General features: G+C 39.3%; 1 protein-coding gene across 5 annotated transcripts in view; it reads left to right on the forward strand.

The window, feature by feature from the left end:
- Positions 1-13,513, forward strand: part of YEATS2 (YEATS domain containing 2) — a 113,800-nt gene that overhangs the window by 29,771 nt on the left and 70,516 nt on the right. For all 5 annotated transcript variants that reach the window (XR_015724144.1, XM_045776586.2, XM_045776585.2 and 2 more), the window contains 4 exons: positions 3,342-3,439; positions 4,139-4,231; positions 7,801-8,046; positions 9,992-10,107. Coding sequence is in view for 4 of the 5 variants with exons in the window: in XM_045776586.2 (XP_045632542.2) it covers positions 3,342-3,439; positions 4,139-4,231; positions 7,801-8,046; positions 9,992-10,107 (553 nt within the window). In the remaining variant the exon portion in view is untranslated. The remainder of the gene's footprint in view (positions 1-3,341; positions 3,440-4,138; positions 4,232-7,800; positions 8,047-9,991; positions 10,108-13,513) is intronic.

A 13,513-nucleotide genomic window follows, 5' to 3' on the forward strand; every position in this document is an offset into this window, starting at 1 on the left:
GTCATATCCACTTGTTGAATACTTCCCTTAAGAATAATATAGTGCCCTTCTGCATCTCTAACTATAGTCTGTAGTTTAAAATCCAATTTATCTGATATGAGAATTGCTACCCCAGCTTTCTTTTGAGGTCCATTTGCGTGAAAGATGGTACTCCATCCCCTTACTCTCAGTCTGAATGCATCTTTGGGTTTGAAATGAGTCTCTTGTAGACAGCAAATGGATGGGTCATTTCTTTTTATCCAATCTGCAACCCTGTGGTGTTTTATGGGATGGTTCAAACCATTTACATTAAGACTGATTACTGAGAGATATGATTTTAATGTTGCCATGTTGCCAGTAAAGTCTTTGTATTGGCTGTGACTTTCTGTTCTGTATCACTCTTGGGGCCTTTTTACTTTTATAGAACCCCCCGTAATATCTCCTGTAGGGCTGGTTTCGTGGTTACAAAATTGGTTAGTGACTGGCGATTCTGAAATGTCTTTATTTCTCCATCAATTCTGAATGACAGCCTTGCTGGATAAAGGATCCTTGGCTGCATGTTTTTCTCTGAAAGAGCTTTAAATATGCTCCCCCAACCCTTTCTCTCATTCCAGGTCTGTGTAGACAGGTCTGACGTAATTCTGATGCTTTTGCCTTGGTACGTGAGAAATTTCTTTGCCCTGGCCGCTTTCAATACTGTATCCTTGCATCTAATATTTGCGAATTTCACTATGACATGACGTGGCGTAGGTTTGTCATGGTTGAGCTTGGGAGGGGTCCTCTCTGCCTCTTGGATACGAATGTTTGTTTCCCTTGCTAGATTAGGGAAGTTTTCAGCTACAATTTGTTCAAATATCTCTTCTAGACCTCTGTTTTTCTCCACCCCCTCGGGGATGCCGATGATTCTAACATTGGATCGTTTCATTGAGTCAGTAATCTCCCGTAACCTACATTCGTGGGCGTGGATTTTTTTAAGACCATCTTCTATTTTCATTTTTTCCTCTATTAACCCATCCTCCAATTCACTAACCCGTTCCTCTGCTTCTGCGACCCTGGCCGTCAGAGCCTCTAGTTTTGCCTGCATTTGGCTCATAGAATTTTTAATTTCTGTCAGATTCGCTCTCATTTCTGTCCTTAGGGATTCTATATTCTCAGTAACCTTTTCGTTAATAGTTTTTTCAATTCTACTCATCATTTTGACCATCGTTACTCTGAATTCCATTTCTGATAATTTGGTTACATCCATATCCATTATTTCTGTGGCAGAGGCCACAGAATCACTGTCTTTTCTTTGCTGGGGGGGGCTTCTCCTTCTTGTCATTCTGATGAAGAGAGGTTGCGGGGTTTCCAGAGCCCAAATTATTGACTGGGTCCCAGGCCGTGCCCCTTGTTTTATAGGGATCTTAGGGATGTGGGCTTCTTCTTTGAAGATTTTATTTATTTATTTGTGTGGCAGCCAACCAGCGAGAGAGGGAACAGAAGCAGGGGAGTGGGAGAGGAAGAAGCAGGCTCCCAGCGGAGGAGCCCGATGAGGGACTCCTTTCCGGAACGCCGGGATCACGCCCTAAGCCGAAGACAGGCGCTCGATGACTGCGCCACCCAGGCGCCTCGGGTTGTGGGCTTCTTGATTTTTCAGCCTGCCTTCTGTGTTCTGGGGGAGGGGCCTGCCGCGCCGATACTCAGGGAACCCTGTTTGGGTAGAGTCTCCGCGTCCCCTGTGAGGGGGGTTGGGGATGGGCACTCTCTGAGCCGGTATTTCCAGGCTTTTGTTCTCTGGCGGCTTTCCCTGGCGGTTTGCTGTGCCTCTTCTGAGAGTCAGAGCAGCAGCGGCCGAATTTCAGCCTCTGTCACAGAACACAGGGATTGCGGCCCGTTCTCTACTAATGTTCTGGCCACTTTAACTCTGTTACTGTTGGTGCTGCTCAACCCTGCAGCGTCCCGGGATGTGCGCCCCACACCCGGCGTCCCAGCCCTCACTTCCAGGGCCGGCGCGTCTCTGTCCTTTGTGTTTCTAATGCCGTCAGCCGCCAGCCGCCCCGCGCGCGCTCCCGGATCTCCCGGTCTCAGTCTGGATCCAGTGAGCGCACCGGGATTCCGGGGTTCCGCGAGATGCCTGGTGGCGCGCGCACCCGGCTCACGGTCTCAGTCTGCTGTTTTGCGGTGCCGTCCGCGAGCCCCGCCCGCTCCCCCGTGCAAGTGGCTACTGCTTCCCGGCGCCTGAACACGGCGGCTCCCTCCCCCTTCCGTTTATCTTCCGATATCTGTGCACAGTTTCATGGCTCCCCGCTTCGTACCTCAATACTCAGCGCTGGAGATGTTCATTTGTAGAGATCCAGATGCGTCTTCCTGCGTCTCAGGCTGGTTCCGTGGTTGTTTAGGCTGGTCTGGTACCTATCCAGCTCGACTCGGGGGACCGGCTGAAAACGGTGTCTCCTACTCCTCCGCCATCTTAACTAATATTCTAGCTAACTCTTTCTTTTCTTTGTCCTTGGGACTGTGGTTTTTCACAGGTCACCAAATACATCTTTCAGAATCTTAATGGATTTCTTTTTCTTTTTCAGGAATTTTATTTTGGTATAATTCCAAACAAAAATTGCAAAAAAATACTTGTATGTCTTTTATCCAGATTAATTTGCCAGTTGTTTATATTTTGCCTCATTTGATTTATCAGTCTTTTTCCCTACCCCTAAACACTCTCTGTCTCTCTCTCAAATACATGCATGTATGCATGCAGGGTGTATGCACATCATGCTTTTTAAATCGTTGGAAAATAAATTGGATACCTGTAAACACAAGTGTATTTCATAAGGAGATTCTCTTATGTAATCACAGTACTATTATCAGAAGCAAGAAATTTTAACATTCATCCATTACATTATGTAACGTCCAGTCCATATTCAGGTGTTACCAGTTTCTCAGTATTGTGTTTTATAACTATTTCCCCTCTCTAGGCTCTGGTCCAGGATCACACAGTGCATTTTGTTGTCCTGTCTCTGTAGTCTCTTTTAAGCTCCTCAACCTTTCTGCCTTTCTTGACTCTAATGTTTGAATCATGAAAGCCAGTTATTTTTAGAATGTCCTTCAGTTTAGGTTTGTTTGATGTTCTCTGTAATTAGATTTAGCATTTTGGCCAGAATGCCTTAGAGTGATGTAGACTTCTCAGTGCATTATGTCAGAAACACATGAAGTCAGTTTGCCCCCATATTAGTGATGTTAACTTTTCATCATTGGTTAAGGTGGAGGCTACTAGGTTTCTCCATGTAGGAGTTACTGTTTCCTGGGTTTCTTCTATTGCATACTGACTTAAATCAAGACAGTCACTGAGTAATTAGACTGTGGATTATTTTATGTTCTTTATGCAGCTCGAGATGCTGCTGTGCAGAAGATTGAGACTATTATTAAGGAACAATTTGCACTTGAAATGAAGAATAAGGAACATGAAATTGAAGTCATTGACCAGGTATAATGGTGATAAATTAAAAAAACAACAAAGCTGTTGCAAAAAAGTTTATTGAGATGAATCATGGTTTTTCCCCTTTGCTGTTCTTTTATTTATTAAAGATTTATTTGAGAGCACGTGAGCAGCGGGGAGGGGCAGAGGGAGAGGGAGAAGCAGACTTCCCACTCAGTGGGGAGCCTGATGCAGATGTGCAGCTCAATCCCAGGAGCCTGAGATCATGATCTGAAACGAAATCAAGAGTCAGATGCTTAACTGAGCCATGCAGGTGCCCCCCCGCCCCGCCACTTGCTGTTCTTTTAAAAAAGAGTGTTCTCATTTTGGGAAAAAAAAGGCATGTGCCTTTTTTTATATATATAAATGAAATTGCAGAAAAAATTACTTGAAATTCCATCCCAAAAGATAATTTGTTTTTGCTCTTGTGCCCAGGATCTTTGTGACATTTCTCAATGAATATGCATATATACATATAAATATACATCCTCACATGTCTGTATACTCCTGTAAACATTGGCTTTTGCTGTTTTTTAAAAAAGTCTTTTGCAATTTGACAGGTGGAGATGGTCATTTTTATTTGCCTTTCTTTGATTATTAGAGAATTGAGCTTTTGGTCATTTGTATTTCTTATTTTATGAATTTTTTATAGTATATCTTTTCTGTCATTTCTGTTTTTTAAAGTAACAAGTTAACATTTGTTTTTAGCGACTGATTGAGGCAAGAAGGATGATGGATAAACTTCGTGCCTGCATTGTTGCAAACTACTATGCTTCTGCAGGACTTCTAAAAGTCTCTGAGGTAAGTCTTCCTCATATACAGTCATTCTGGCTATCCATATTTATTGTGTGAAGAGGAGATTAGTGTTGATATGAAATTCCTGCCTTTGAAATGTTTCTTATATTGACCTTTGGAATTCAAGAAGCCTAGCCTGCCTTCCTGGGAAAATACATAAACTGTCAATAATCCTAGGAATCATGTTTCCCTTCTTTATTTTTAATTTTTGAATTTTTTATTTAGAGAGAGCATGCGTGCTTGCGTGTGGGGTGGGCGAGGGGCAGAGGGAGAGGGAGAGAGAGAATCTTAAGCAGGCTCCATGCCCAGCCCAGAGCCTGACACAGGGCTCAGTCTCATGACCCTGAGATCATGACCTGAGCTGAAACCAAGAGTCATATACTTAACTGAATTAGCCATCAGGCACCCCGACATTTTTTCCTTTATATTAAATCCTTCTCCAACTAATATTTAGCATTGTTCCTAGGCTTTGTAGATACAAAGTTGAGTGAGACCCTGTTCTAACTTGCCTTATTCTTCCTTTGATTGCGATTGGCTTTGGAATAAGTTATAGATAGATTGATTTTCCTAATGAATAGCAGTTTGTAGTTTCAGTAGATATACCCTATTCAGGAAGCCCTGATTTTTTTCCCTCACTTTCTATGAAAAATTTCAGATACACAGAAAAGATGAAATAAGTACCTGTTTATGCATCACTTAGATTCACCATCTTAACATTTTATCATCTTTGCTTTATCTTATTTTTTTGTAAAACATTTGAAAACAAGTTCCAGGCATCATGACATCTCACCCATAAGTACTTAAATCTTGTATTTCCTAAAGGATATTCTTCTGTGACTTCCTGATATTATTTGATAACCAGTCCATATTCAGATCTTCCCAGTCCTCCCCCAAATATTTTTTAAAGCTGGTTTTTTGACATAGGATCTAATTAATCAAGGTTCATGGACTACATTTGGTTGTTTTGTTTCTCTAGACTCATTTTATCTAAAATAGTTCACCTTTCCCCCCCATTATATTGACTTATGTAAAGAGATCAGACCATTTATCTTTATAGAATATCCCACACTTTGGGTTTATTTTTTTTCCCTTGGGTTATTCCTTCATTCCCTCTCTTTTTCTGCAAACTGGTAGTTGGGTCTAAAGGTCTGATTAAAGTTAGAGGGTTTTGGCAATAATACTTTATAGGTGATGCTGTATGCCTCATATTGTTGCACATGAGGAGACCTAGTAATTTAAGGTTGTCCTGCTGTTTGGAATATTAAGTTTATTTATTCATTTATTTATTCATTCATTCATTCATTCATTCATTCATTTATTTTAAAGATTTTGTTTATTTATTTGACAGAGCACAAGCAGGGGGAGCAGTAGAAGGAGAGAGAGAAGCAGGCCCGTCACTGAGCAGAGAGCCTGATGCGAGGCTTGATCCCAGGACCCTGGGATCATGATCTGAGCCAAAGGCAGACAGTTAACCATCTGAGCCACCCAGGCGCTCCTGGAATATTAAGTTTAATCACTTAATTAATGTGATTGCCACTGGATTGCTGCAATTATAAAGGAATGGGGATAGGATTAAACTGAAACAGAAGTGTTTCTTCTTGTTTGACATTTTGATAATTTCATATAACTTGTTCATTTTTCATTCTAAAATTTCTTTTTCTTAAGTTTTCTCCATTAGAATTAGATAATTCTCGTGGATAGTACGTGGGTAGTTGAGAGTGGCAGGGCTAAGGACGGTGTGATGCCATACTGGTTTGCATTGTCCCCCATGGTTTTTACAAATAAGAGATAACCATGTTTTGGCTTTTATGTCATCCTTTGTTGCTTGAGGGTACCTGGCATTGGTCATACTCCCAATTGTCTTAGAGAAATCTAATCTTAGATGTTAGATAGTTGTTTTTTCTACTACAGGAGTTTCCATAATACACACTAGAGTCTGAACTATTTTTTAGAGCTCCCATAACAAATTACCACAAGCTTGGTGGCTTAAAACAAGAGGAATTTATTATCTCATGATTCAGGAGGCTAACAGTCCAAAATCAAGGTGTTGCTGGACCATGTTCTCTCTGAAGGCTCTAGGAAAGAATCCTTCCTCACCTTCTCCTACCTTCTGACACTTGCTGGCAAACCTTGGTATTCCTTGGCTTGTGGCCACATCACTCCATTTTCTGCCCCTATCTGCACATGGATGTTTTCCCTGTTGTGTGTCTTCACAGTTTCTCTCTCCCCACATTTCCCTCTTATTAGTTAAGCCCTAATCCAGTATGACATTATCTTAACTTGATTATATCTGCAAAGACCCTATTTCCAAATAAAGTCATATTCACAGGTTCAGGGTGGACATGAAGTTTTGGGAGATACTCTTCAACCCAGGGCAGATTTTACTGTCACCTGTTACATGGCTTGCTATTGATCCAACAAGGTGGACATTGCAAGCTAGCATCTGCATGACATGGGACTTGTAGCTACTCTGTTTGAAGAGCTGGTTGTCCATTTAATGTTTTCCTGTTTTTTAAGATTGATTTATTTGAGAGAGAGAGCGTGTGCGTGAGTGAGCACGGTGGAAATGGGGAACAGAGGGAGAGAGAAACTTAAGCTGACTCCGTGCTGGGTGGGGGCCCGATGTGGGGATTGATCTCCTGACCCTGAGATCACGACCTGAGCTGAAACGAAGAGTTGGATGCTTAACCGACTATGCTACCCAGGCAGCATCCCTCCCCCATTAGCAGTTCTGAACTGTTATTTGGTATTCTAGAAATGCACTGATTTTTTTTTTCCTGTTATACTCTGATTAGAATTTATTCAAGGATATTTAGGTGTATTTTTGTCTATTATGATCTGCCATTTAGTTGTTTTTAGTTTGCTGTAACAAAATACATCACAGCTCTAAAAAATACCCTTTATTATTGAGATGCAATAATTTTGTTGCTTTGAAGTACTAGGCCCTGGCTCCTTTCTTCTCCCTAAATTATGTTAATTGCACAGTTTTTAAAAGCTGGGCTTCCTAGGAACTGTAGAGTGTATCGCATTATAACAGAATGCACTGTATTTTGTATCCAAGTAACAAGATACACAAAAATACTCCAGACTTCAGTACTAGACTGATGACAAATTTTATATGTAAGTATTAATCATTTTAAAGCATTCTATACTACATTTTACTCCTACGTGGGAGCCATTTTACGTATACGTTTTTTTAAAATCTTTATATATTTTACAGGAATATTTAGAGCAGTTCATGTGTTCGTGTTAAAGCAGCGTGAGGCTTATTTTTCTTAAGAGTCAAATCTTACTTTCCATATGTTACTATATACTTACTTCTATTTTTCGTTTAGTTTCAGAGAACTTGCACCTTTAGATTTTAGTGTTAGGACCTTCACATAATTATCGCTTTCTAGCTTTTGTTGCTTCAGACCATGTTAAGGAGTTTGGACTTCATTTTATGGGTGTGGGGAGATTTTGAAGGATTTTAAGCATGATCCCTAAATAGATGAGGGTTTTTGGAAAGATTGAAATTTTACCTACTTTTGGTGCATTTGATTAAAAGTTTGTTTTGTTTGCTTTCATTTTTGCAGGGATCAAAGACATGTGATACAATGGTTTTTAATCATCCTGCTATCAAGAAGTTTTTGGAGTCACCATCTAGGTCATCCTCTCCTGCCAATCAGAGATCAGAGACACCATCAGCCAATCATTCAGAAAGTGATTCTTTATCTCAACATAATGACTTCTTATCTGATAAAGACAATAACAGCAATATGGATATAGAAGAAAGACTCTCAAACAACATGGAACAGAGACCAAGCCGAACTACTGGAAGGGTATAGTTCGTTGGGTGGGAGGGAGAGGAGAAGGGAACTAGTATTTATTAAGTATGTGCATTTATTCCATTTCACCTTCATAGGAACCCTAGGAAATAGATTAATTATATCCCCTTTGGAGATGGGGAAACTGAGTCTTAGAGAGCTTACAGTTACATTTGTCCACAAGTATCAGAACTGAGAATTAAACTGAATTAAGCTGAGAATTAAACTGAAACAGAACTGTGCATGGCACAACTCCTAGATGCCATCCACATTGATGAGAGAGAAACCTTGAGGAATTGGCAGTTCTATGACCTTATGCAAGGTCTTTCCATTCTGTCATGTTTGTTCTCTCTTCAGCATTTTTCTTTATGAAAGTTTAATGCTTTAATAAGATGCTTTAATAACTAGGGGAAACTTGGCAATAATAATAAATAGAATTAAAAACTGTTTATTCCTCTTTGATCCTGCCATTTTCTTACTTGAGTTTCTACCTCACGCTGCTCTGAACTTCTTGATATAATATTTGGCTATGGAGCCCTTATTGGATGATTTTTCTCAGCCAGGTGTTCTGTGGTAGAGGAAATCTCCAGGTTGCTTTTCACATATTCAGACATCAAAGATTTGATTTATTTTTGATAAAAATCAAATTTAAAAAATTTTCTGATTATAAATTCATATGTGTTCATTGTTGAAAATTTTAAACTACAGGAAAGTAAAAAGGAATAGAAAAGTCATTCACAATGCCACCACCCAAAAATTAAAACTCGTTTGGATTTACTTGTTTCTTACCAGTAATAATGCTTTTTTTTGGCGGGGGGGGGTTGTGTTTTAAGATTTTAAAGTAATATCTGCACTCAGTGTGGGGCTCAAACTTAACAGCCCCCGGATCAAGAGGTTGCATGTTCTACCAATGAAGCCAGCCAGGCACCCGTTTTTGTTTTTGTTTTTAATTAAAAAGAATTTAGGCAATACTGGTCAAAGGATTTAGAAACTTACCATCTTGTGTATAATATGCTCATGTTTATGGAACAAATATTTAGTACTATGTACCAGGCACTTCTCTGAGAACTGTAGAAAATAATCATGTAAAACAGGTACTGTTATCCTTATTTTATTTTTAATTTTTTTTAGAGAAAGTGGCAGAGAGGGACAGAGGGTGGGGGGGAGAGAGAATCTTAAGCAGGTTTCATTCTCAGTGTGGAGACTGGCGCAGGGCTCAATCCCAGGACCCTGAGATCATGCCCTGAGCTGAAATCAGGAGTCGGATGTTTAACCGACTGAGCTACCCAGGTGCCCCTAGGGTTTTTTTTTAATTTTTAAGTAATCTGTACACCCAAGGTGGGGCTCGAACTCACAACCCAGAGATCAGCTGTCATATGCTCCACCGACAGAGCCAGCCAGATAACAATAATAAAATTGTTATCCTTATTTTATAGATGAGGAAATTGAGACAGAGAAGTCAAGTAATTACACAAAATTTCACATCTAGTAAGTTGAAGAACCAGGATTTAAACCCTGGCAGTCTATCTCCATAGTCAAACTTTAAGTTAATCATTTGTCTACATTACTTCTCATTGAAAAATTTTTAATAATACAGAAGGTTGAAAAGAAGGTAATTCCATTGACCTCTTCCCCCATTCCCATTTCCCAGAGGTTGCTACTGTAATAGTTTCTTGTATATCCTTCCATATCCTATTTGTATCTACAGCACAGATGTGTATGATTGTTAAAAACACATGTATACACGTGGAGTTACAGTGAGTAAACATTTTATGTAAACTAATGGAAAAGATACAGTAAAATTACTTTTAGGCTCTGAGAGTTGTCACAGAGCCAGAGGATTTTGTAATTAAAAAAAAAAAATCTGAATTGCTCCATTCATACCTTGAATGATTTTGTGGTTTCTGCCTATTGGAAATTGTCCAAATTGAAAGTGAAAATTGATTATGATTTCTTTCAGGACACTGCTAGTATTACTGGCTCTCATAAAACAGAGCAGCGGAATGCTGATCTTGCAGGAGATGAGACTTCACGACTTTTTGTAAAGAAAACAATAGTAGTGGGCAATGTGTCCAAGTGAGTATCCAGTTGAATTCTCTCATTTTCAGTTTTCCATTTATGTTAATACTCTGGCATAGTTTTATTATCGTAGTATTATTGTAGGAAGAGGCCTTAAGGATTTTATCTCTCAAACTCTTAGTTGTTTTAAAAGTAAACTAAGGTCCAGAGACTTGGAACTGCCTCAGTATGTCTGCTAATCTTTGACATAGAGTAAAATTGTGCTTGGTAAAAGTTTCTAAGATATGAGTTTTACAAACAGTATTTTTTTTTTTAAGATTTAGTTTTAAGTAACCTCTATACCCAACATAGGGCTGGAACACAATCAAGAGTCTCGCACAGTCCACTGACTGGCCAGCCAGGCACCCGATATGCAAATGGTGTATTTTGTCAAGCGTATTAGTGTGGATAAGTTTAGAAGAACTTTTGACTTTTTCTGACCTAGGTCTGTCCTTCAGGGCCTTAGCTAATAGCTAAAAAGTGTTTGTTGTCCAAATTGAAATGTTTTAAATTTTTTTTTTTTTTAAAGATTTTATTTATTTATTCGACAGAGATAGAGACAGCCAGTGAGAGAGGGAACACAAGCAGGGGGAGTGGGAGAGGAAGAAGCAGGCCATAGCAGAAGAGCCTGATGTGGGGCTCGATCCCATATCGCCGGGATCACGCCCTGAGCCGGAGGCAGACGCTTAACCGCTGTGCCACCCAGGCGCCCCGAAATGTTTTAAATTTTTAACAAAAAGGTGCAGGGCATGTCTTGAAGGCAGAATTTCTCCCAGCTGAAGGGCTAGCTCTTTAACGATATGATCTCATGGTGGCTTGTGGGAGCGCCGTCATTTTGCCAAGTATCTAGAAATGGATAAAGATATAAATCTTCCAACTAGCGTTAACAGTGTTATTTTCTCACAAGGTCTTTATTTGCCTTTCTCCTCCCTCACTGGTATATTTTCTCTGTGCTCTCATCATCTTTATATAGTCATTTCCTGTTTTTATGTATTTTTCCCAAATCACACTGGAATCTCCTTAGGGTAGAAAGTATGTTGTTTGTTTTGTATCTTACAGTAGTTGGTATTCACTAAATATTTGATTGTTGAATATGTGAATATATTTATGAAAATTGTAATTAGATTCAGTTATTGAAAATAAAGGACTGGGGCAGACAGTAATTATTTGAGGGGAAAAATCAGGTTTTGGGGAATCTTCCAAGCCCCAGTTAATGGACCAAAAATAACAAACAAGAAGTACATTTAAAAATCTCAGATAATGAAAGCAAAGATTTCTAATGGTCTGTGTGATAGTATTTAAATGGAAGCATATAAAATGTGATTAAAGCAATTAGATTTCTATTTTATAGATTATTTTAGAGTTAGCATGCATTTAGCTAAGGGGACTGTTAGACCATGTGAAGTATTAAGAGTTGGGGTCTTAACAATAGTATAAAACCTGTCCGCTCAGAAAGTCCAAAACTTGAGGGGCACCTGGGTGGCACAGCGGTTAAGCGTCTGCCTTCAGCTCAGGGCGTGATCCCGGCGTTGTGGGATCGAGCCCCACATCAGGCTCCTCCGCTATGAGCCTGCTTCTTCCTCTCCCACTCCCCCTGCTTGTGTTCCCTCTCTCGCTGGCTGTCTCTATCTCTGTCAAATAAATAAATAAAATCTTTAAAAAAAAAAAAAAAGAAAGTCCAAAACTTGAAATCTAGATGTATCCACCAGACGACTGGGGAGAAACCGTCATTGACATTTTCAAACAATTATATTTAATTTGTAGGTGTTTGGGTTTTTTGAAGACCAGCTAGAACTAAAATAATGGTTAATCATGGATTTTAGGGAGGGAATGATTGGCATTAGAGTTGTAAAGTCCTTGTTTGTTCTGGAAGAGGGAAAAATTATTGATTTACTTTAGACTTGTTAAGAATGTTAGAGTATCTAAGATAATAAAAGGATAGACCTAGAGATTTAAACTTCAAAAGCAGTAAGAGGAAGGTAGGGAAATTGAATGAAAAAAGGCGAGGGGGGAAACTCTTGATTCCAAAAGAAAGCAAGCAGGGACGGGGGAGGGATGTGAAAAAGAAAAAAAAAACAAGACAAATAGTATAAAATGATTTAGTAACAACAAATCTAAATATATTAATAATCATAAAAATTGCCTAGGGATTTAGTTAGCTAGTTAAAAGAAATTATTATCTTGAGATAAAATAATCTAAAATTTAGTTCTCTGTTGTTTATCAGTGACACATCTAAATATAGGAAGACTGAAAGCAAGCAAATAAGTGAGATATAGCTGGCAGATACTAACCACCAGAAAACCAGTGTAGCATACTGATAACAGGTAAAATAGAATTTTAAACTAAAAGCATTCATAAAGGAAAAGAGTTACATAAGGTTAAGAAGTTCTGTTCACTGGGGAGAGAGAAAATTTCTAAACTTCTTTGTACTAGATAACACTCTTAAAGTGTCTAAACCAAAATTGACAGTACTGTAGGAGAAATTTCTAAATGCACTAGTAAGTTTACTGAGAGATTTTATGTACCTCAGTAATTGATGGATTAAGCAAAATACCTGTATGAATGTAAAAGATCTGAACATCAATTAACAAAGGTGATCTAATATATACATATAGACTATTAGATGTAATAGTTAAGGATTTTTTTAGAAGATATTATTTAAATTTATTCGAAAGAGAGAGAAAGCAAGAGTGAGTGGGGGGAGGAGAGGAGGGAGAAGCAGAAGCATGCCCAACGCCCGACTTGATCCCACGACCCAGAGATCATGACCTGAGCTGAAGTCAAGAGTCGGATGCTTAACTGACTGAGCCCCCTCAGGTGCCCCAGTTAAACATTTTTAAGCACTGAAGGAACATTTATGAAAATGGACTACACAATAAGCCATAAAGCAAGCTTCAACAAATATCAAAGGACTTCTATCATACAGACTACTTTTTTAAAAATATTGTTAAGCAATCTCTACACCCAACTTGGGCTTGAACCCACAACCCTGAAATCAGGAGTCACACACTCCACTTACTGAGCCAGCCAGGCATTCCCAGACTATGTTTTGTTTTTGCTTTTTTTGTTTTTTTGTTTTTTTGAAGATTGATTTATTTATTTGACAGAGTATACTTGAGTATGTGGGGGAGGGGCAGAGGGAGAGAGAATCTCATGCAGGTTTTGCTCTGAGCACGGAGGCTGATGTGGGGCTCTGTCTCACAACCTTAAGACCATGACCCAAAACCACGAGTTGGATACTCAACCGATGGTGCCACCCAGGCCCTCCCAACCAGACTACTTTTTTGACTACTGTTACAGTAAAGTTAATAATGACAGTGGGAAAACTAGAAAACTTTTTCTTTTTTAAAGATTTTATTTATTTATTTGAGAGAGACAGTGCACAAGTTGGGGGTCGGGGAGGGGGAAAAGCAGACAATGTGG

Source organism: Ursus americanus, chromosome 4, assembly GCF_024610735.1.
Source record: "Ursus americanus isolate L20-20 chromosome 4, mUrsAme1.1.p, whole genome shotgun sequence".
In the NCBI taxonomy this organism is placed as follows: domain Eukaryota; kingdom Metazoa; phylum Chordata; class Mammalia; order Carnivora; family Ursidae; genus Ursus; species Ursus americanus.